At 43.5% G+C, this 25,569-nt stretch overlaps 1 protein-coding gene across 2 annotated transcripts in view; it reads left to right on the top strand.

The window, feature by feature from the left end:
- The window catches only part of WDFY4 (WDFY family member 4), an 821,140-nt gene that overhangs the window by 228,300 nt on the left and 567,271 nt on the right, over window positions 1–25,569 (top strand). For both annotated transcript variants that reach the window (XM_085608765.1, XM_085608766.1), the window contains one exon: window positions 11,518–12,119. In XM_085608765.1, coding sequence (XP_085464891.1) covers window positions 11,518–12,119 — 602 coding nt within the window. The remainder of the gene's footprint in view (window positions 1–11,517; window positions 12,120–25,569) is intronic.

Below are 25,569 nucleotides of genomic sequence, written 5' to 3'. Positions count from 1 at the left end.
AATGAAGCAATAGCGAAGTCTTCCTTTCTGCCCCAAGAGATGCACCACATACCCTCGCATATCTTTCAAAAACCTTTTTCCATTTCTTCCATTTTATTGGAGGTTCACCAGGAGAAGCTAAAAAGAATGGAGCAGCAGTAACATTCTGCATTGTTCCAAAATTCAAATTCTAACCTGATGAAATCACTTAACTAATGTAACCCAGATGTAAACCCTTAAACCTTTTTTTTTCTTTTACAAACCAAAGTACATGTACATGCAGCTTTAACTTTTGACTGTAATGTAATCACATAATAAGCTGCAGACAAATTGTCACACAACTATATCACAAGTTTAGGTCAGTGACATGCATATCGCTGTATAATCCAACACACAGAACTGTGAGTCTAGCGTGTGCGTCGCTAAAGAACAGTAAGTATTCAAATGTAGAATAGCGTGCGCTTCGCTGACACACCTTAGCTCAGCTATCAACCTTCAGTGAAGAATAGAGTGCGCGTAGCTGAAGCCCTTAAATGTTCAAATGAAGATTAGCGTGCGCATCGCTGACGCACCTTAACCCTGTTATCAAACTTCTCAGTGAAGAAAGGCGTGCGCATCGCTGAAGCACACTAAATATTCAAATGACAAGTAGCGTGCGCATCGCTGACGTACCATAGAGATTCCACCGATGAATCGAAGAAACGCTGCTAAGCAGAAACCATGAGTTTTCCCTTGACCGCCGTGATGTTAAAGGATCTTCCTGGTTTAGTCACGAAGAACCGTAACTAGGCAACCACATCAACAACAGCCATCCGGAGACTCACGTAGTGACGAAACACGTAGTGACGAATCACGCACAGCAGCCGTGAAGTTAAAGGATCATCCTGCTTTAGTCACGAAAACCCGTAACTAGGCAACCACCTCAACAAAAGGCATCACAGAGACTGACGTAGTGACGAACACGCACAGCACGTTACCAAGAATCTTCTTCTTCGTGACGAGCGCGCCACAACCAACTGGAACGTCGCGTGTCGAGTGAGTCTTTATTTACTTTTAAATCTTTTGACAAATAGATTTAATAAGCGTAATCCAACATGTCAAAAAATGCAGCTGTAATAATTGCCACTCGATTGCTTCACTTGTTGCTCACGAAACCCTTCCAAGGATGGTTCAAAATCACAACGAACACACCAGCGGTACACACCGAAAGCTCCCAGCTCACCCCACGACATTAAAAGCGAGCACTGTGTGTCGAGCACCGCTACTTCTTAACCACAGCACGAACAGGATGTAAATTTAAAAGTCATCAAGCATTGAAAATATACGTTGCCTCAATACTTGCAATCCACGATCTTTTCAGAGAATGAAGCGTGTTAGGATCTTCTTCTTTAAAAGACTGCCGACTACGCCAGTGTAATAATCGAGGCAGGCTCCAATCATAAAGATGAAGAAGTAGTCTTTATTCACCAAAGAAGACCCTATCCAACCGCCTCTCATCAGCTCCAACTGCTCAATGAGAACACAGGTCCCAGCTCATTCTAAGAACCCCAACATGTCATACACAGTAACCAACCATAGATATGAAAGATGCCACACATCTCCCTTCCCTATAAAACAACATAAAGCACAAAAAAAAAAAATAACACACACAATAATGAACAACGCATTACTGAACATAGTCCTTTAAGTAACTAGGACGTGAAGAATTTCCCAAAGAACGTCGTGCACCCTCAACCGGATTGGTTGAGCTCTTCACCAAAGATCCGTTCTTTAAGATAACTCTTTCATCCAAATACCCATGTCCATTTTTTAGGTCCCAGCTCATTCTAAGAACCCCAACATGTCATACATAGCAACATTACCAGTATGTCATACACAGTAACCAACCATAGATATGAAAGATGCCACAGTTTCCTTGTTGTCCATTTATGCACCATTCTTTGTAAAGTTAGGCGAGTTGTAGAATACGTTTCTTTCCAAGTGTACTTTTTCCTACAGTAGACATATCCCTTTCAATAACCCCGTGAAAATTGCACACTTTTGTGCACTGTATCCCACTTTCTGCGCCATGTATACCAGGAATATTCATCTATGAGTTTAATGCATAGACAATCTCTGTTGCAATTGTATTGCAAATTGTTTGTGAATATCTTAGTGTTAAGACTGTGTGGAGAGGGAAGTGGCCTAACACCAACAAAAATGGCCGCTTTCTGTGACGGCTCCTCAGCTCCCTTAAAGAATCTCCCGCAAATCCTATCCTCATGGTTACATTCAGCAGCAATCAATCTTTGCCCAAATAAGACATGCAGCTATTGAGATACGAATGAACCGTCGACGACTGGAATTAGCTCTGAACAAAGGACACAACCCCTAGAAGACATTGATAGTGTTTCCTGTGTTTTATTGTAAGTCTCTGCCTCCGGTATATTCTGAAGGAGTGTGTTGCCATACCTGTGAGTGGCAATTTGTTGAGCTAACTTACTTCAAGGCTGGCCTGGAGTACTTTTACACCTGTTTTGTGACCTTTACAGCTGTAGTCACTTTAGAATATTATGGGCTGGCATAGCATAGAGCGGGTTAGAGGAAATTAATTAAATGGACCCCTAGAATTACAGATGGAGAGTGTAGAATATTGCATACACATTTAATAGCTAAAGTCAGGATACAAGTTATGCCTACAATGTGTGATTGAAACCAGGCCTGGGCTGAGTTTGTGGAGTTCAGCTATGTGGAACTCCACAAATTGACAAAAAAACGGAGCAAATTTCCACAAGTGGCAGAGTGCAGCGCAAACTGCCGTTGGTGCTGATCTTCCTGCCGCTCAAGTAGAAATTCTACCTGAGCAGCAGCTCTTGCTCGCCAACTTACTTTTGGCGAGCTCGAGTGGGGAAAATATTCAGCTGCACTATACGGAGCGGAGTTTTCTGCACTCTGCGAGCTATGTAGAGAGCAGAAAACTCTGCAAACTCAGCAAACGGAGGGAAGTTCACCGCCCAGGCTTACCCAGTGCTTAGTTTGAGCTGGTGGTTGCCAGTGGGGACCATCAGCACTCATGTTTGGGAACCAGCACTTATTTTTCCTCATCAGAGAGAGACGAAAACCACACGAAGGGAAAGAAGGAAGAAGAGAAAGACAGAAAAACCATTACAAAGGGAGAAAGCAGGAACCTGCAAGAGAGAGGTAAATGGGCAGAGAGTGTCTGATAGTTGCTTAAAGAGGCATTAGGTGGATTCAAGACCACACTGTCTTGGTATTGGGCACACTGACATTTATCAGCGCCGGCCATGGGCATGTGAACTGAGCTTTGGGCATCCGTACTTATTCTTTTACAAATTACATACTGGTTTAGTATGCTATTTTGCTATGTTAGAATTTGTCTATTTTTAACTATATTGACTGTACACACTAGACAAAATGTATATTATGTTATTGTTATGTTATTTTAATTTAATGCACGCTTGAATCTCCCCAAAGGGTTATTGCGGCGTATCATCATGTGTCATCATCATGTGTTGCTTAATAAACTTATTTGGATTAATTGTATATTTTAATTAAATGACAATAACATTTAATAAAATGGGGTTTAACAAAGGCTGTGCAGGGGTTCACCTCTTCTTCTAGCATCCCATTCAACTGGCACCTCTATGTAGGTACCACCAGGGCCCTCTAATGACTGGTGTAATGTCTAGGACATGTTCTGCTCCAGTCTGTCCTTCATCTCTACAGTCGACAAGGGCATGGACATTTTCACCACTCATGGTTACTTAGAAGCACCTACCCCGTTAATGGTCACACACCACCTTACATTTGTCCTTGCAGGGAGAATACCTATGCAGCATTACATCAAGGCCATACAGGCCAGACTTTCAGCTAAACAATTAGCAATTGCCAAAGGCTCAAGATCATATCTCCCAGCCAATGCTTAATTTGTAAATGAATAAGTGCCAGAGCCCAAAGGCTGTACTGGGTTTAGCTGTACCGGGGAGATTGAGAGTGAATGTTGCAAATGGAATCTTGAGGGTTTGGAATGCATAGTTTGGGTTCCAGGACAGCAGTTGCTGTGTGGAGTTGGTTGTTGCTGGTAATAAAGAAAGGCTACTCTACACCCTACCTGCAGTCTTTCTCTACACGTGGTGGCGAGCGCCAATGACACTAGCTTGAATAAACTTGGATCCAGTGGCGCTCTCGTCTCCTCATGAAGTTCAGCATTCTCTATATCTGGAGGGAGTTGATCTGTAATATTTCCTGGTGGCGCTGGTGAGTCAGAGGGGTGCTTCAAAGCATCGCTGGGCCTGTGTGACTCAGGCGATAGTGGCGCGTGATCCCTTGAGCCGGGACTATTTAGGTAACATGATATGCGGTGTATGCACAGCAGTGGCAGCCACTTGTGAGGCCTAGTGAGCCAGGACTGATCAGGTCACGTGCCATGCTCCGCATGCGCATCAGTGGGCCTAGTGTGCGGAGCAAGTCCTAGCACTCATAGTAGGTTTTTGGGTAGCCATTTTAGTACACTGGGAGAATGCTATCGTGCTCAACCTTCTATAGAAATGAAGTAAAATACCAGCAGCCACTTTTGACAAGGAGATATTTTAAAGGTATAGGAAACCGAGCACAAACGGCATCCATATTTCAAGTGGTTATATTTGTTGGCAACCATTGTGAATTGGGGCATTTCATCAGTAAGAAAGGTAGTCCCAAATACAAAGAAATAAATTGCCTGAAGAGAAAGACCACAGGTAGGTTGTAGAGTAACCAAGTTCATTACCAGTGACAATCAGCTCCAGACACCAACTGCCGTCCTGGAACCTACACTACATATTAGAAACCCCCAAGATTCCACCCGCAACATTCTACTCCCAATCTCCCTGGTACAGCTAAACTCAACACATCCCCCTACCTAAAAAATAATAAAGCAAATGCAACCAGAACGAATACATTTAAACAAATTTACAAAGGAAAATCAAAACATGACCATGACATTGGTGCAAGAAGAACAATAACATGGGGGAAATTAAGATGTTTCAACATCATATTGTCCTGAAAGAGAATGCTTGTCCGGTAGTGCACAAAGTACGTAGGAAGGTTTTCGCTTATAGGAAGGAGTTGAAAGAAGAGTTGGAAAGGTTATATATGTTTGATATAATTGACCCTTTTCAGGGATCCAAGTGGCTTTCCCCAATAGATATAGCTTTCAAAGTTGATAAGTCTGTGAGACCAGGCGTTGATTTGCAGGATTTGAATACAAATATTTGGGTTGACCGAAAGCCTATTCCAAATATTAATAAAATGTTAACCACTCTCGATGGGGCTGAACTTTTTACATCCCTAGATATGTCAGCAGCTTACCACCAAATAGAATTGTGCAACAAATCCAGACACTTAACATCTTTTGTGATACCTGAGGGGGCTTATCATTATGTGCATATGCTGTTCGACTTAGCATCTGCCTCAGCCATATTTCAAAGGTTGATGGGAAAATTATTTAGGAATATGCTTGGTGTAGCATATTTCCAAGATGATACATTGGTGTATGGGAAAAATCAAAAAGAACATGGCTTAAGGCTAAATGAGGTATTGCAGGTAATCAGGAAGTGTGGGATTACACTAAAGAGTAAGGGTAGGTTTAGTCAGTCAGTTGTAGTCTATTTAGGGCAACACATATCTGGTAAGGGAAGAGAGTCCAAGGTTGTGATTCTGAGAGCAATTGAGAATGCACCCATGTCTAAAGATAAAGATCAATTAAGATCATTTTTAGGGCACCTCAAATATTATTTAAAGTTTGCTGGGAATTTTGCTGCAACAACTGTGTGCTGAAGCACACTTAAGAAGAAAAATTCCAAATTCTTATGGAATGATGACTGTGACAAGACCTTTAAATCCATCAAGGGAGAAATGATTGCAGCGGGGCCTCTAAAACCTTTCAGCACCAGTGATGTGTGCATTATTACCATGGAAGCAAGCAGTCATGGCTTAAGGGCTATCCTAATGCAAAAGTAGTGGGGCAGAGGATTTGCCTCAAGACTTACAGGGTGCTGAACATACTTACTCTGCCATAGAGAAAGAAGCTTTGGCAATGTCGTGGGGTGTTCAGTACTTTAAGGATTTTATCTAGGGAAATGAATTTATTTTGAGAATCGATCATAAGCCACTGGTGGAGTTACGCAAAACCATGTGTGGTGGGAGAGCAACTCCATGTATTGCCAAATGGAAATAGAAATTGCAGGAGTTCCAATATAATTTGCAGTATGTTTCGGCGGTGCAAAGTTTTACCGCTGACTGCTTATCCAGTTTGCTCTTGAAGGATCAATCCCACAAAATTGATCAGGACTTTGAGCATGTGGAATATATGTGTGCTGTTGATGCAGTATTGAATAGTGCACTTTTGAAGGAGGAGTGGAAGAAATCATGCTTGGAGGATGAAGTGATGCAAGAAGTTGGACGGTGTTTGTCAGATACTTGGCCCCGAACTAAAGAAATGTGATTAACCCTAATTTAGTTTTGGAGAGTGGCAGAGAAATTGTCTATAATGAATAGGGTGATGTACAGGTGGGAGGTTTTGGTTGTACCGTGTGGTCTTTGCAGTAAAATATTTAATCCTGCTCCTGAGGGTCATTTGGGCATATGTGCCATGAAGCAAAGGGTAAGGGAAGACTTTTGGTGGCCTGGTGTAGACAGGGATTTTGAACATCATGAAAGGGAGAGTTATGCATGTGTTTTGAGTGATAAAAAAACTAAAGTAAGTGTACCTGCTCCTGTCACACCAAATGCAAAGGGACAATATGCCATGGAGCAAATTAGCATTGGAGATTTCTGGGTCATTGACCATTCGGGGTGCTACTCCTCCATATGTCTTGATTCTACTAGATTATATGTCTAAATGGCCTAAATTGAAGTTTGTGGAAACAATGAATGCTACAACAATTATTGAGTTTTTACGAGCAGTGTTTGTCGGAGAAGGTCTTCCAGAACTGGTGGTAACTGACAATGGAGCCCAACTTGTGTCTAGGGAGATAAAGGAATTTTTTTAATCAGTAGGAATCAAGCACATTAGATGATCCTTATATCATCCACGTAGCTATGGATTAGTGGACCAATGTAATCACACTATTAAAGATCAATTACAGTTGGCACTAGTTAATTGAAGAGAAGATATTCGGGACATGCTTTGGGCAATCAGAACGATGCCTCACATAACTACTGGAATTTCACCCTTTTCATTGTTGAGGGGGAGGATAGGGGGCTCCAGATTGAATAAGGAGTGGATGGATAGAAAGGTTATGGACTCAAGCAAGGTGGAATGGGTGGCGGACATTAGAAGTGTGGTACAAAGGAAATACAGTACTGTGGAGAGTTCGTGACGAACACTACCTGTTAGAGAGGGAGATTGGGTGTGAGTCAAGCAAAGCCTTTTTGTAACCAAAGGATTGCCAGGGTACTCTGAACCAGTCAGAGTCAAAGAGGTTAGATATCATGTTGTGGTGTTAGAAAACAGTAAGATATGGAACAAAAGTATGATTGCCATTGTTCCTGATGCCATGACTGATTATGTGCAGAAAAGTTAAAGTACTAGTTCTGACCATGGCAAAGATGTGGTGACAGACTCGGTGAGGTGCCCAAGGGCAGTTTAGGTTAAATCTTTACCTCCCAAATCTAAGGATTATGTAATAAACGGACATTGAACTAATTTTGACCAAAATTGTATTCATTAGTTAGTGTTTCCAGTAGACTGTTAAGATGCTTGTTAATAGTATGTCACTGTTGATTTAAACATATGATACAAGATTATTTCTTATTTTCCATTTTATGCCTACTGCATATTGTAAACAATTTTCCCTATGTTATTGTTCTTCTTGCAACAATGTCATGCTTTCCTTTGTTAATTTTTTACAATGCATCCATTCCGGTTGCATTTGCTGTAATATTTTGTTGGGAGGGAGATGTTTTGGGTTTAGCTGTACCAGGGCGATTGGGAGTGAAATGTTGGGGTTGAACGTGTAGTGTGGGTTCGGGGATGGCAGTTGCTGCCTGGAGCTGGTTGTCACTGGTAATAAACAACCTACCTGTGGTCTTTCTCTTCAGCTGTGTAGTCTTCATTCTATCTCATGTCAGTCACTCACTACCTCTTTATCTCACTTTTGCAGGTTCTTTTTTATCCCTTCTTTCTCCATTTATCAATGATTTTCTGTCTTTATCTTCCTCCTTCCTTCCTCCTATTGTGTTTTATTTCTCTCTCTCTTGCTCTGGATCAAAGTCAGTTGAGGACAAATGAGTGCTTGTCCCCAAAAGCAAGTGCTGGCGGGCCCCACCTACCACCACAGGCTCAAACTAAGCATTGCTCCCAGGTCATCCTGAATATGATCACATCACCCCAGCCAGTGATTTATTTGTGTCATTGTTATCCAGTGCTCAGCACCAAACACTTAATTGTTAGCACAGTCACTTACTTATGACAGTCCATCGCATGGAGGCATTATCTCTATGCCTCTTAAGGGAGCACATCAGTTTAACAACTAAATGCACATCTGAAAAATATTTCTAGTGCCCATGCTCTTCATACTGCTTTGGGTGGCCTGGAATTGTCTACCGGTCACATTTATAGCAATATGATGTTTAGTAGGAAGCTTTTAGACTGGAATGTGATGGAGATGACAGTTCCAGTCAGTAGTGCAACCTACAGTGGCCTTCCGAGCAATGGATTGGGCCCTGGCACTTTTTAACACATTAAGCACTGTACGCAACACTACGAATTCCAAATAATATTCCAACCTCACATTACCACAAAGAATGAGTCCCTACCTATAAAACTGTGAACTCAGTTTAAAATCATGAGACTCATCCATAAGGCCATGCAATGGCAGAGCCCATTTCACCTCTCCAATGTCTTAAAAACATACCAGCTGACCAGACTCCTTAAGGTGGCTTTTCTGAACCTTCTTATCGCACAAACTACCAAAAATAGGAGGATTGGGGAGTGATTCCTCCACTTCTAGGGCTGTACTATCTGCTGCAGTCTCCATCTGTTTGTTCCGAACTGCAGGAAATTGCGGTTGTAGTAGCGTAACACAAAATGCCGGGACCCCTCTTAAGGGTGCTTTGATGGACTCCGGAGTGTGCATTTTTTAGAGATATTAATGGGCCTTGGGCTGAAAGGAGGGACCCTGAATGCTATTCCTCCCCCTTTTGTGCCACAGGGGCTGCATTGCACTCTTGTTCTATTTTTTTTTTTAGAGGGAATCATAGTTTACATTTTCTGAAGCATGTGAGAGTGGAATTTCTGAAAAATGTGTGTGTGTGTACAGGGAAAAGTACAGTAGTGTTACATCTGGATTTACCGGTAGCACAACATGGCTCCCTCTCATACCTCTCCTTTGTAGAGAACTCCCGGCATTGCTTCATTCTGAAGTGATTTTGTTTGAACTATATACCATTAATGCTGGGACAACCTTCAAATGTGTTCTCGCTGAGCCACCTCTCCCAGGGTCCCTGTGATAGAAAGTCAAAACAGTCTACTCTGCATATAATCTTTTTTGTTCCTTTAATGCCACAGAAAGAAAGAAGTTCCTAATACCTTTGCTACGAAAATTTAGTCTGCGTTATTCTAAGGAGGCATTATTTGTTCTTCAACAACTTGAAACTCCATATGTATGTTTTGTTACTGCCTCATACTTACTGGCATCTGTAAAAACGTGTGGAGGCCGTAAACATATTAACAATTTAGTGTGTGTGTGGGGGGGTTCTGATGACTCTAGTACAAGGACAAACTGCAAATAGTTTATGCCCTGTATATATAGTATCTTGCAAGATTCCTAATTAAATCTAAACAAGAGAGGGCATTTTATCCTTTTTAAATCCCATGTTGTTAGAACTTTGGCTTACATGGATTGTGACACTGCTGGTGTACCTCGCAATGACATTTTGCCAAAATTTGTTTTGAGATCTAGTTTAAATTTAAATTTTACTTAAGGTGGTTGATACAAAGTACCATAGGTAATCTAGTGTTAATAGGAAATTGGTAATATGTTGTTTTTAAAGAATCTGATCATTTTACTTAAATCAAAAGATCCTGTTTTTAAATAATCCAATTATTTTACATAATGTAAATGATTTTGGACTATATTGTAACAATTTTATCATCCATATATATGAAGTGAATTTTATTCTATGGACTTTTATGCATTTTATCTTTCAATGCTAATAATGATATTGTCTGTCTGCGTGTGTGTGTGTGTGCGCGCACGCGCGCCCGCGTGCGCAGGATGTAAAGTCCCTGTTAAGATGATAAGCTGTCTGTGCAAGAAGGTGTGAAATGTGTACAGGTGTGTGAGTATGCTAACGAAAAAGTGTACACCAATCGAACATAGTGTCTGCACACTGCATGGTGCATACGGATATTACAGTGTGCGCATGTGTGCAGAATATTAGGCCTACGTTGAATTAGAGGGTGTACACCGAATAAAAGATGTACACTGACATTGGTAGGTGTGTGCAGGATATAAAGCGTGCATTAATATAGGACATTGTAGTGACCGGCTGGTCACTGTCTAGTGTTTGTAAAGTAATGTGTTTCCACCAGCCACTCCTAGAGGGCTGGCTTCCACACTCACCCCATGCTCATCCATCACAGGTGTCACCAGTCAGTTGACTCTGCTAATAAAGAGGCTGGCCGCATGTGCCCTGGACCTTTTCCAGACTATATCGCTATGTGTCTGCGTCCTTATTAGCTGTGCATTAGGGCCCTAACTCTTACAGACATGCACACTATTAAGCGGCATTTCTAAAACACACTTTGTACATCGTTATTAATAGGTGCGCATGCAGAATACAAGCTGTACGCTGGAATTATGACGTGTGGGGATGTGTAATATAATTTGGACATGCAGGATAGAAAAGTGTACTCTGATAATACGAAGCTTTTTTGGGTGACAGTTTGCTGAGTGATGTCTGGGTGCGTGCAGATTAAACCAAGTGCATTATGTTTGGAGTGGGTGGGTGCAGATTTGATCATGTGTTACTGAAAAAACTGAACTTTGAATGGAATTTCATGTCGCTTGTTGGGGGGACCGATTATAGTTAAAATAATGATCAAAGGTTCAAAATATTACATTTTTAATAAATGTTTATATTGAACTATAGCTACAACAGCAGGTAAAAGCTCTAAGGTACAAGTATTGGTTTGCGCTTCACCTGAATAGTACCAAATGGTAAGTTGCATGTTGTTTTAAACTAACCACTGGAGATTCCACGTAAAGAAAGCATTGATGGAATGACGTATTCCATTTACAAATGAAAACCCTTCATTGTCCTCATTTGATCAGCAGTGGAACAGTCCAATCCGTTTGCAAGATGACAATCCTGGAATAGTGCATTTACCCTCAGGGCCAACAAACGATCTGTGTGGTGTTGTTCACTGTGTAACCATAGGACATTTCTATAGATTACTGAATGAGTGAGCACTGTTATTCTGGTGAAAGATGGAATGGTGAATGAGCCCATGTCCTGTCTTGACTGCCTACTAACCAATCCCTTTTGCTGTTTCAGTCTCTGCTTTGTGTTCTACGGATACCAAAAGCCCGCTCTGCCTTCCGGACAGCGAGTGGATTCAACGGACTGTTGTCAGTTCTGTCAGACATGGAGGGTGCACTGTGTGATCCGCCGTGTGAAGCCTGGTCCATGATCCAGTCACATCACATCATGAACTTGATCAAGGCCATACTGAGCGGCATCTCAGCGGCTCTGCACCAGGACATCGTCAACTGTGAGTTCTTCAGGAGCGAGCGGCTATTCGACAAAATGGCCGAAGACCTGCTGCTGCTGGGCTGCTTTGGTGGCCCTGACGGGGTAAGGACTGTGGGCAACCTCACCGAAAGGAGGACTTTTGAACATTTTATTCACCTGGCCTTACATTCGGACAGCTCTTTCCCTACTTCTCTGAAGAACTGTCTTGCACTTTCCAGCTTTTTAAACTCCATTGCCTTAGGATCCCTTCACTTTGAAGCATCTCCCAGTGACATCAAGCAAACATGCCAATGTCATGAAACTACAAAAAGTGCATGTTTAGGTGACAAGCAAGGATACAGTCAGCAGTATATTGAGGCCCAAAGCACCAGGAAAGAGTCCACTCGTAGCTTATCGGAAAACAGGTAAATTCTCTTTCTTAAATTATTGAGATGCTCCTAGCTATTTATTGGATGACTGCAATGTGACCTAAGTTTTATTTATTTCAAATTAGAGGATACATTTACTGGTTAATGGCTAAATATGTGACCTGTTTGACATATTACGAGGAATACATCTGTTGTTTTATGTCTCATTCCGAAATGTCTTTCGACCAGACTCTTCTAAGATTTGAGTCTGTAACATTTGCCTAGTTGAAGGCTCATAGCTCCAAGGTCTGATCCTCCACTTCACATGTGACCTAAGGTGAAGCACATATGTCAAGAACGTCATGACTTAATGCTAAGGCACCTTCTATACCATTTGTGAGGGGAAAGGAGTTGCTCCAAGAAACAGATATTCTGCCCATTGCACCTGATTGGCCGAAAATGGTAGCAAACGAGTTTCCGCCACTCCAGCGCAGAGGGCCCTTTCTGAGTGGCGTCGCCGCAAATAGAATAACTTTTATGAAATTGCTTCAGTCAATGCAGCAGAAGCATCAGTGGTTAGTAGGCTCCATAAAATGTGGCTGTATTTTGAATGCTTGCCCCAAAAGTTAGATTCATGGATATAAGTGTACTTAAGATTTCTACTTGACAGTATCAGAAAAGATCCATGTGTGTGCTGGTCGATTAGAACATGTCACAACTTGACTAAAAGATGGGCACAACGATTGGTTTTGAAGCTACACCCATTAAATGTTTTCTGGAAGATTTTGCCTAGATCTTTACCTCGGAGTGATAACTCCGTATTGCTTCCTTGGACACAGAGGGGCAGATTTACAAGCCCCTTGCGTCACTTTTGCACCGTTGTTGCGTCACTTTTGTGACGCAGCGGCCGCGTAAAAGTTGCGGCCCATTTACAACGTGACGCATCTAGGGAGATGCGTCACGTTGTGAAGCCCTGCGCCACATTAAACCTGCGTCAGGTTTAATGTATGCAGGGTGGGCGTTTCGTCGCAGGAAGCCCCGTAAATGTGACGCAGTGCAATGTACACGATTTCACGGAGCCCCTTTTACGTCCATACTGCGTCAAAACCCTGCGCCTGCTTGAAGCAGGCGTAAGGAGTGACTCAGCATGTTAGGCATAGGGCGCCCCTGAGCATTGCTGGAGTTGCGTCATGCTTGCGACACGACTGCAGCAATGCCTGACTTTTCCATCAACAGATGTGTCAGAATTTCTGACGCATCTGTCACTCCTTGCGCCATGGTGCACCATATTGTAAATACGGCGCATCCATGGTGACGCAAGGGTTTTGCATGTTGGTGCAGGGAAAGTGACGCATCTCTACAGATGCCTCACTTTCTTGTAAATCTGCCCCAGAGTTTCACAACAAAACAAGACAATTTTATCTGCCACAATGTCCTTCTACTGAGCCCTAAATCAGCAGGATAGAAACTGATCCAAATGTGGGATAAGGTCAGTTGGTAACCCATCTCTCTTTGAAACAGTATATCAAAATATAAAAAAGAATGAAGTAAATTTCAAAAGTGAAACATATCATGAACTGTGCCCGTGTAGGTCAAGATGAAATCTCACCTTTTTTCTGCATTGCATTCCAGTCCTGGCTATAACTGAAGGGGATTGTCAAGCCTTTATCGAAATCAGCAATCTTGATAACCAACCTTTATGTCTGATGTACAGGATATTTGATGGTGTAGAGAATTCCTGGCATACCTCACCCTTTCAGCTTCTTTACCCAATTAATAGCCTTGGTTCTAATTTTCAATTATTAGACTCAGTTCCTCTTGTGAAGCCCAGATCTGGAGGTCGTTCCCTGTCCTCCCCGGGACCCCAACCATGGAATAAGCTTCCTTGGGGGGTTACATCTTTTAGTTTCTATAAGGCCTTCAGGAAGCATTTTAAAAACTATTCTGTTAATTGTTACTGACACTGTTTTCTGTACTCTGCCAATAGTCTGTTTTCTACACCCAAGATGCTTGCTGGGATTAAAGTTGTGCTTAACCCCTTCAGCGCTGGGCGAATTCCGCCGCGGTGCTGAAGGGTTCGTGCGCGGGCGGGCCCATGACGGAACGGTTCCGTCATGAGCACAGCTCAACCGTGGCTCATGACGGAACCGTTCCGTCATGAGCATGGAAGGGGTTAAATAATACTAATCAAATACGATATCTAAAGGAAATTGATCTTGCAATGAAGCAGGGTGAGGAGAAGAGTAGAGGACACACATAGAACCAAGGTAACAGAGGCAGAGATGAAAAAGGAACAAAAAATTAGTGGGAGAGTGGGAGCAGGAGCAGCTGGTAAACTCAGAGAGACACAGTAAGGTAAGAGGTGAAGGTGGTCCTGCAGGAAGAGATTAACATATATTGGAAAACACAGAAAACCAGAAGACAGGCTTAGAGTGTCTCCCTCTGTAAAAAAAAAAAAAAAGCAAGAGGTGGGGCATAGGATGTCTTCACCCTAAAAGAGATGCAGAGAAAGGGCTAAAGGGGTCTTTCTGTTCAAACATATTCATGGGTGAGATACAGGACGAACTAGTACATGTACATGCATGTGTAAGCAGGCAAAGTGAACCAGGGCAACAATGATGAGATGGATTTGATGAGCAAATAGCATGTTGTGTCAGTATCCATACTCATTTAAAGCACAAATCACTTTCGCTACTATGTCTATGGATAGGACAATATGGAAGAAGGCCACCTTTCTATAAAATTCCCCATTGCACCGTTCACTTATTTTAATACCATATAGTTGCCTGTCACATTAAAATAAATTGAATAACTATAATGGTTTTTAAATCTCACTCACTTTCCACGGGCCCCCACTTAGTTTAGAAGTGCATCCCTGTCGTCAGGTGTATGCCCGCCCTCCACCAAACCGAGTTAGTGGAGGGCGAGGACTGGTCTATGATGAAGCATGACACCAGGTGGTGTGTGAGACCAGTCCGTCACTTTTTGTGAGATGCCCACATCCACAAATGAAGTCCTTTGCACCAAGGTCACTATCCTAGGAGCGGCCCCATTTTATGCTGTGCATTCTGTGTTGGACGCTGGCCTGCTTCTAGTGCCCCGCGCCTCTAGTTCCCTCCCCCAGGAGCCCCTGGTGATAGTGTGGTTGCACCTTTCTAGAAAGCCTTCCTACATAGAAGAAATGCAGATTGGTTTTACAGTTGTGATCCATGAAATTTCCACGTAAGAGGACTAAGATAAAATTAAACTCCTGCCTCCATCACAATCCAACAAAACATGGGGTCCTGAGGAAGGCATGAGCCTGTAGAGAATGACATTTGTATAATAATTCAAAAATAATTGTGTGCATTGAAGGAATGTCTTGTGCACAAGCAGTAATTTAAACAAAAGTCCGATTTTTATTGGAAGACAGTATAACCCAATTAAAGTATGTGTGGTAGGATCGTATTTTCTGATTACAAAAATAATTTTCAAGGCCATATGCCATGCCTCCTGGAGACTCAGGGTCTGTTTTTGTAGGTAACACAATGTTTTTGAAAAATTAATTTGTGTCCGGTGATCCTGTCAAAGTGGTATTGTGACCAGTGCTCCTGCCACAGTGGTGCCCATTTGAAACATTCTTCTATTCCCCTTCAAGTTCCCCTGTTTGCTACATTTTCAATTGGAGGCCTCTGATCCAGACTCTACCGAGTACTAAGAGTGAGGGGCCATCAGAAAGAGTTAAGACACTGCCTGGTCGAGGGACACCTCAAGAGCTCTTCTTTAATTATCCAAGGGCAAAATCTCCCTGATGAATGAAGGGTGGTGCTCTAGCAGGTGCTGTGTGGTTTAAGGTTATTGGGTGGGTACAGCCCTGTTCCTTTACCTGTAGGGAAGAGGTCTGCCAACCCTCCCATCTTGCTGCACATCCATTGTGATCCACCAAGTACAACTATGTATTTTTTCTGTGTGTGTGTGTGTGTGTGTGTGTGCACACGCTTCAGTGTCACCTCTCTGCTCAGTGTCCCTTGGTTTGAGGCTGAATCTACATGCGAAGCTCGTGGAGTTTCACTCTGTGGAATTCTGCGGAATTACTGAAAAACTCTGCCAAATTCAGCAGAGTTCCTTGAGCGGGCGGAGTACTGCTCGGCCACCCATAATGAAGTATCCTTGGCTGCTGAGGGTTGTTGGGGGCCAAAAAACCCTATTGTTGCCACTAGTAAGACCCCTACAGTGAGATTGCTGAGACTTTATCGGAGGCCCTACCCCCTTTCTCATCCACTCTGAAAATGTGCCACCTGGTGCACTATTGGTTGGGGGATGAAGTCCCCTTGGCTGCTGAGGGTCGTTGGGGGCCAAAACCCCTATTGTTGCCACTAGTTAGTCCCACGCAGTAGGATTGCGGAGTTCTTGTTGGAGGCCCCACCCCCTTCCTCAACCACTCTGCAAACGCTCCTCCTGGTGCATTACTGGTTGGGGATGAAGTCCCCTTGGCTGCTGAGGGTCGTTGTGGGCCAAGAACCCCTATAGTTGCAACAAATAAGTACCCCACAGCGGGATCGCTGACATCTCGTCGGAGGCCCAACCCCCTTTCTCAACCACTATGCAAAGGGGCCTTCTGGTGCACTACTGGTTGGGGGGTGAAGTCCCCTTGGCTGCTGTGGGTCGTTGGGGGGGGCAAGAACCCCTATTGTTGCCTTGAGTAAGTCCCCACCGTGGAATTGCTGAGACCTTGTCAGAGGCCCCGTCCCCTTTCTTAACCACTTTGAAAAGGGGCCTCCTGGTGCACTACTGATTGGGCGATAAAGTCTAGGGGTGAGCGGGCAATAAAACCCCACTCCACCAGGGGAGTTTTTGCAGGACTCCGCGTTCCAAGTGGAGCATGGAGTGGTAAAACCGTCCACCCCTATAAGAAACAGCTATATCAAGGAGCTTTTGGTGGCCCTACTGCTTTTCAGTTGGAACAAAGCCAGACAGAGCTCTACTAACATATTCCCTTCCTCCTGAGGAGCTGCCAAGAGAAGCCTGGAGACGCCTGTGGCATGAAAAGCCAGCAAAAACTCAAAGAATGCCTATTATGTCCCTGAATACAACAATGTTGCTTGCATGAGACACAAGTGATGATCGTGGAACAGGTCACGTGGCCAAAGCCATTGTTGTTAGCAATGTCAACAATGGCTAAGAAAGCTAAAGGTGAGCAAGATTGAAGCAGTGAGCCCCGCATGAAAGACATATGATGGACATATCTGGACATATCTTCTGTAGTGACAAAACAAACACTGCTCCATCCTGTCCAACCAAGAGACACCCTGCTTTATTTATTACTCCCCAGGTTCCTGAAATTGGCAACTTCTTTAGTCCTGTTTTGGTTGCTTCATGTTCCCTTGAACCTGAAACTTTGAATATCCATCACGAATTGGGCCCCAACCTGTAAGGGTTTTTCAACTTCAGTAAGCAGTGCTTGAGATATTGTGTCCTGATGTATTCTCGTGGACTTTACCCTTTCCCACCAGTATTCTGAGACCCCAATCCTGTCGCACTGGAACATTTCAACTTCAGTAAGCCAATCTCTAGATACAGGTCAACGAAAATCCAGTACGCCTGGAGTGTCAGATGGTTGTTCCACTTTTGTGTTATCTGCTATTTACCTCCACCCAGTACCCCAACCATTATTTGGGAATGTTGCCTGTGAACTTTGTCATTGCAGCCATTGTGAAAAAAGCCCCAACTCCCCATGTGCTTCTGGCTTTCAGCTGTGGAGATATAACTGGATTTTTTCTCAGGGCATAATGACAGAAGCCTTGACCTAGGGGAACATTGATAGTGCTGTGCTAGACCTGTCTGGCACTGACCTCTAGGACATATCCTCCATTCACTGGGACTCTTAAACAACAACACAGTAATAATCCTAAAGTATCTGCCCCATGGAGATGGGATCAGAAATTCAGTCCCATCGCTTTACTATAGCCTTATAGCCCGCTGCCAAGGGCTATACCAGTTGTTAAAGACCCTGATCCACGGCTCGGGCCTCTAATAAGGGTGAGGGCCGGTAAGAACTGGTATAGTCCAAGGCAGAAGGGGTATGAGGCTTTAGGAACATTTCACCCACTGAGGGTAGAATGTTCTAAATTAAAAAGGAAGAAACAGAAGGACAAATATTGGAATCTTGGAGCTCCAAGCTTATATCAGCCATTATAAGTTCGGAGCTACTCCGTTGTCTTCAATGGAGCTCTCAACATTCCAGTATTCTAAGTTGGATTACTTTTTGGCCTCATGGAAAAGTTGTTAAATAGTTTATTATTAACAATGTATTCTTTTTCTAAGAAATACATCTTGATGTTCATTCATTTTTGTTGTTTATGTTAACTAGTATGTAAAATTTAATCTGAGTCCAGATCTCTGCCTATCTACAAGGGGAATCCTTGACTCTTTGACCATCTCTTCCATTGCAGATTTAGGGAACATAGGGAAGTCTTGGGAAGCCAACGCAAATAAAATTACCTATAGTGAGAAACACTGGTGTCTAACATTAATACTGGCCTGCACCCCTATCTGTCCCAGGATCTGGGGAAAAGACCTGCCATTATGTGATCTCAGATTGGACAACCAAGTGCATAACCAGCTAAGCAGACTATATCATATGAAATAACTTAAAGCGACCTGCAAAGCTGTTCAAAGCTAACAGCACACTGAAAACCATCAAACTGTGTGTATGTCTTTTGCACTTCATCATCCAACACACTACTACACGCTGCATCCAACACGATAGACTCACCACAATGGTCATCATGTATGACATGGAAACATTTCCCACATAGCATCAAAGCAAAAACATCATCCTTCCAACCACACACCCTACACGGTGTAGCATGCTACTCATGTAGGCAAGTGCTTTTTCGCCCCTCGTAGGGGTAGTAAGCATCAGTGGCAGCCATCACATACAAAAAGTGGAAGGGGAGGGCCATGGGGGGAGCGTGGGGGGAGGCGCTTGAGGGGGCGCAGGGGAGGAGAGGACGAGGGACTGTTTATAATAATAATTAAAAAATAAATATAAAAAGTTAAATTTACCTGCTGCCGGCCGCCTCCTGCGTCGCGCCTCGTTGCTCGGACTTCCTTGTCCCAGCAGAATATGTGACTATGTCACAGATCCCTGTCCAATCTGTGCTGGTCTGCTAGGATTGGCCTGAGCGGGCTGGAAAGATGTTCTGCTCTGATCAGCAAGTCTGTGGGGCTTCTGAAACCCGGCAGTTCATTACAGCTGGGTTAGAGAAACCTAAGTGCGCATGTGTGTTTTGGTTGGCTTGAGACGGCCGGCCAAACGCACATGAGCACTTAGGGAGTGCATGTAGCACTTCTCCTCCCCGCTCCCATGCCTTGGTCCCACCCCTTTCTACACACGCTGGGTGAGCCAGCGGCTTCAAAATAAAACGATTTTGAAATATCATTTTATTTTTTTGCTGGTGGCTCTGAGCCTGTGGGCCGACGCTCCTCGGCCATTGTGGAGGAGCCACCCCTGGTAAGCGTTACATAAATGCGCTAATACAATACCATACTTATCATTTAGTAAAGCTGTCAAACAGTGGTCAAAATAGGATATTGTTTTTCACTGAGGGTCTATGTGATAAGCTAGTGTGAAGGGTTGGCTAGTGGAGGGGATCTGCTGTTGTCAGACCAGATAGGGACTTGGAGATGGTCAGTCTTAGGAGCTCAGTGAAACTGAATGTACAGGGAGCACTGGTTCCTTCCTAGAGTAATTTTTAACTACATATCATTCTAATGAGAACTACGCCTTTATGAAAATGTGGGTGCACTGCCACAGTACCCTGACATGTGGCACTCTGTTCAATAAGGAGATGCACATAGGTTGCGTGCATCTCACAAAAAGTGAAGGACTGGCCTCACACACCAACAGGTGTCATGCTTCAACATAGGCCATCCTCGCCCTCTAAATACTCAGTTCGATAGAGGGCGGGCATACACCTGGAGACAGGGATGCACTTCTAAACTGAACTAAGTGGGGGCCCGTGGGAAGTGAAAAGTGATTTAAAAACCATCACAGTTGTCGTGAAGACTTCTTTTTAATTGATTAGAACAACTGTCTGGTATTAAAAGAAGTGAGCGGTGATTTGGGAAATAATGATCCCTGCACCGTGTTTTAAGTGGTCAACATGTTTCTGCTTAACGTCCCCCGTAGGGTACATAGCATTCGTCAGGACCATATGTTTAAAGGGCTCTGTCTTTATAAAAAAAGAACTACCACTAACAGAGGTTGCGTAGTTATCACTATCCCCCTTGGTATAGTACTCCGTGAAAATGCCTGTAGAAAAAAAATAAAACAACAAACACATATATGAAGATTTCTGTATGTAATGCATACTAGCCAACATCACCACACTTCTGATTAAGACCAGATATTTATATTGATCAACCTGCTCCACCAGTTGCGTACCTAGATACCAAGAGAAACTCTGTACCTTTTTTCCAAAGATCATGATCTAGGTCCTTTCCAAATTGAGCTGGTTCTGCTTGCTATAGTTTGCCAGGGTGTTGAGTTTCCTCTGCAAACCAATTGGGGTATAAGCCAATAATACCAGGTCATCCGCATAAAGCAGGCAAGCAATATGCTGGTTACCGATTTTTGGTGAGAAGGACTCAGATTGGGAAATAAAAGTTGGGAGGTCAGCCAAGAATAAACTAAGAAGCAAGCGTGCTAAAACGCACCCCTGGCGCAGGCCGTTGTCAATAGAAATTCTTTGAGATAACCGACCCGACTTATCTAACTCCACCTGAGCCCAATTGCCAAAATGCAAGGATTGGAGTGCCCCAAGAAGATTTGATGGTAGGTTCAAGGAGGCAAGTTTTCCTCACAGAATATCCCTATCCACAGAATCGAAGGCTGTCCGAAAATCTACAAAGCAGCAGCACGGCCTTTGATTTTCCTCCAGAGCTTTTTGAATAATGGCCCATAGAGCAAAACAGTGATCTATGGTGGAATGACCCTCACGAAAGCCCCCTTGTTCTAGTGAGATTCTCTTAGTTTCGGTGGCCCAATCTTCGAGTTTAGCTAGAATAATCTTGGAAAATATTTGTAATGAAATATCCAAGAGGGTTATCAGCCTATAATGCATAGGGTCTGCACTATGGATCCCTTCCAGGAGAAAGGGTAGAGGCCAGACATGGCGATCCAACTGAACAGAGAGGAATAAATTGTAGCCCACCAGTCACTATTTGTTTTGATTATTACTGCTGGGATGTTATCGGGGCCAGCGGCTCGGGAGAGTTGTACCCTCTCAATAACAGCCTTTACTTCCTTTACTGAGAACCATATAACTGGAAGAGTTTGCCCATACATTTTCTGAGGTTCGTCTGAGCTAGAAGGTCCCCTATATAAGTCTGTCAGACAAGAGGCCCACTGGGCTTCCGGAATCATACAGACAAGTGTGCCCCTATTTTGGCCATTAAACTCATTGACCTTTTTCCAGAATTTTTGCAGGTCATTTAATGATATTATTTCCTGCATCTCATCCCACTTACTATGGTAAAAGGCTGTTGTCTTTGCCTGCACAAGGGATTTATACTAGCGTTTAAATTTAGCCAACTCATGGGTGGCTGGGGAGATGTTAAGACGCCTAACACTCTTTGATCTCCGTCGCACCAATCGTTTCAACTTTTGGCAATCCAAGTCGAACCCGCCCCCTAATTCCTTCGGCCGGGACTGTGCCTGCACGCCCTTTTTACATATATTGACTGAAATGCAGCCCAAAACTCGTTGCACCATACTATAGTACAACACAATAACATCACCCACATAAATAGGGTGAATATCAATCATCTCCTCTAGCTGAAGGGAGGCTAGTTGCTGAAGATGGATGGGATCTAAGCGTGTTGTGAGCCTACGCGGGTAGGACATCCCTAAAGGCAGAACCCTCTCAGGGGATATCAGCTCACACAGGTCAAGGACTGCTATAGTTGCCCAGTGGTCACTACCCTCATATTTTGCCACCTCAAAACTCTTAAAAAGGTCAAAATGCCAAAGGGACGTGAATATATAATCAATAGGGCCCAAAGCCTGACCCTGCAGAAAGGTTGCAATTGCTGGTGAGTAATTTTTGAATCGTCCATTTAAATAAATCAAACCATGGCTCGCCAGCCTTTGACTCATCACTTTAGCCTCTTTTTTAAAGGTACCAGGGGGAAAATGTGCTGGGGGAATGTTATAAAAATCCAATGCTTCTTCCAGATGGTGCTCTAACTCTACAGAGAAGAGACAGGCATTAACATCCCCAGCCATTATTATCACTGCTTCCGGATATTTTGCCACCAAATGCTGGAAAGGAGATTCAAATATTTCTAACCAGCGTTTCACTTGCCGATGATCTTCTTTGTGGATTTAAGCATTTATGAGTAAAAAATATCTGAGGGCATTTTTACCCACACCCAATTCAAACACTGATAAGTGCAAGCCATTCGAGACAATTATGACCTCTAATGGTCTCGTAATCACCTTGGTTGATATTAGTGTCACTACACCCGCGGATGCTCTCCCCTTACCCCAGGACTGGCAGAATGGTCTATGCACTCCCCTGGTCCGCGGGTGGAGATGTGGGGTAGAGGCAGGGGGAGCATGACCAACATGGAGGTGGGAGGAAACATACATCTAACCAACATTAAAAAAATAGGAAAAAAAGAACTTACCTGGCGCTCTTCTGTGCTGTGTCCTCGCTGCAGCACACAGGCTCCCAATGTCCCCTGTGGCCAATCCTGATGCTGCTCTCATGCTTGAAAGCTGCGTCAGGATTGGCCTAAGCTCTGTGAATTTGTGCTTCCAAAGAGACTGGGAGCCTGTGCTTGCTGTCACCAACCCGGCAACGCAGCTCATGTTGGAGACCACTCAGTGCGCATGACGATTTGGCTGTCCTGAGACGGCCGGCCAAACCGATATGTGCACTGATAGCAGTGCCCATCACTCCCTCTAGTCACTGCTCTAGCCATGGTCCCGCCTCTAAGACTCACCAACCCTTAGAACCTGAAAAAATAAAACAATAATAAACCCGCTTTATTATCGTTTTAATTTACAAGTTTTTAGTTTGGAGGGGGAGCCGGCACTGGGGTTACGTATTGAGAAAAGGCTAATGACGTAAAAAGTCCGAGGGATGCTAAGGAAGCAGGCTACACTGCCTCAGCCAGTGAAAACATGGCTGTGATGGAGTACTGTCTTCAGACCTGGAATCTGCATCTCAAGAAGGAGAGTGCAGCTGAGGAGGAGGTGCTGGCTTGGCGAGCTGATTCCTCCGAGAGAAGCAATCACCTACATATTTCCTCCCTTCAAAGGGAGTGCTGTAGAGTCAGGTAGAAACCTGGAGTTGTGTCCGAATCAGTATTACAATATGTGCTCAGATTTTGCACTGTCCTCGCACAAATGTCGCCATTGGGGAGAGAATGTGGTCTCACAGCTAGACTGCTGACTTTGGAGCTGGGAAACCAAGGTCGACTCCAAATCTTGTGAATCTGGGCAAATCACTTAATCTACCCGTCCATACTAAAAAAAAATTAATGTGTCCTTGTGTAACATAACTGTGCTCATGTAAAGTGCTCCAGTACCTTCGGGTCGAGTTCGCGCTATATAAATCTGCAACAACAAAAAAATATATATATATATTTATATATATATATATATATATATATATATATATATATATATATATATATAGTAACTAAGGTGAAAGACAGCTGTTTTGTAATTTTTAATGAGGGAAAATCTGTTGTATTTACCAATTACCAATAGCAACATGAGGAAGATGCAACGGGGAAGTGTTACCGCCGCAGCGGTGGAAAATGCCCTATGTGGCACAGTGGCAGATAGTTCACTGGTGCTAATACCCCCTGGTGTTACCCTGCACCACTTCCTAATGGACTTAGACCCCTTCGGATGAACATTTCTACTTTTTACTGAGGTTATTTTAGAGAAGAGTTATTGCGTTTTTTTTTCTTTAAGAATCCTCACCGCTGCAAGCTCCCCAAAGTCTCCCGTTGTAGTAGGTACTTTTTATGCTAGACGCGGTGCTTCGCCGTGTTCTTCTTGCAGTAGTTTGATAAGTGTGTGTTTTACAACGTTTCACCCAATGTCAGAAGATGCTAGTCTTATTCATCTCTGTCCAGAAACGTTTTACTCATCTCTGTTAGGGGTGCAATAGTGAACATTCACCACTTGGCGTCACTATAACCTATAAAATCATTTTCTTCAGCATGGACTCAAGGACGCATTTCACACTAAACTAAAGTACTAAATGTTGGCTTTGCATTTTGCAGGATTTCACATAATTTTTGCAGAAATCCGTATAGATACGGAAATGCAAATTACACATATTTCGCAAATCCCTGATTTTATTCTCATGTTTGAATTGTTCCACGTAATTAAAGATTAACACCATAAGCGTTTGTTCATCTCAATTGCTCATAGAATCCTAATATGAATATGTGGCAAAATCCCAGTCCCTTTGCAAACTCCTCTTTGTGTAGGGATCGGAATTCCGAGCTCTGTCGCACGGGGTAATTGGTGGTTTGATAAATATCGAACCTCAATAATTTTGTCCGGGTGAATTTTAACAGGTAAAAAGTGTTGAAATTCACCTGGGGAAAATACCTGGTTCTTACAGAGACATGCAGATCTTGGTAGGCAACGAATTCTGCATCGGATTGCCCATTTCTGAGTGAAAATCAGGTACATCTTCGACAATAGGACTCAAACCTTAGTCACTACGCACCTGCTTGGTGCAGAGACTGCTCCTACTGTCCCATTAGAACATTGGAATGTTGAGAGCTCCACTGAAGACAATGCAGTGTCTCCGGGCTTATAATGGCTGGTGTAAGCCTGGAGCTCCAACATTCCATGGTGTTTCTCAGTTTCTCCCTTTTTAATTCAGAACATTCTATCCTTAATGGGTGGAATGCTTTAATAGCCTTATAGCCCTTCTTCCTTGGGCTTTTCCTGTTATTAAAGGCCCTCACTCTCGTTATAAGGCCTTCACCCTCGTTAGAGGCCCTTGCCGATCTCGGGTTCAGGGCCTTTAACAACCGGTACAGCCCTCAGCAGCAGGCTATAAGGCTATATTAGAAGGCTGCAGTACTGCTAAGAAGTTCTAACAATGTCCACTTCTGGAATTGCAGTTTTTGACACAACCGCTGGTCCTCTGTATGATATGTCAGACTTGCTGGAAGTACTCCTAGAGTCCCACTTAAAAGTGACTGAGTCCTGATTAGAGGTGTCGTCCTTTCCACCAGAAGAATAGCAGGCCAGCTGAGAAGTACGGCCCCATCAGGCTGGCACTGACACCTTCAAGAGCACTACCATTTCTCTGGACTCCTGGCGCTTATTAATGTTGGCCAATGGCGGCAGGGCAAAGTGTGAGGGAAGTGGGCGAGTTAGGGGCCTAATGTGATGTTTTAGGAATATGGGGCATATTATCAAGCACGGCGTTAAAATTATCGACGCTTTAGCGGCAGAAAACGTCCGCTAAAGCAGCGATAA

The sequence above is a fragment of the Triturus cristatus genome, chromosome 1_2 (genome assembly GCF_964204655.1).
Source record: "Triturus cristatus chromosome 1_2, aTriCri1.1, whole genome shotgun sequence".
NCBI lineage: Eukaryota > Metazoa > Chordata > Amphibia > Caudata > Salamandridae > Triturus > Triturus cristatus.
This window is presented reverse-complemented; position numbering and strand designations above follow the sequence as displayed.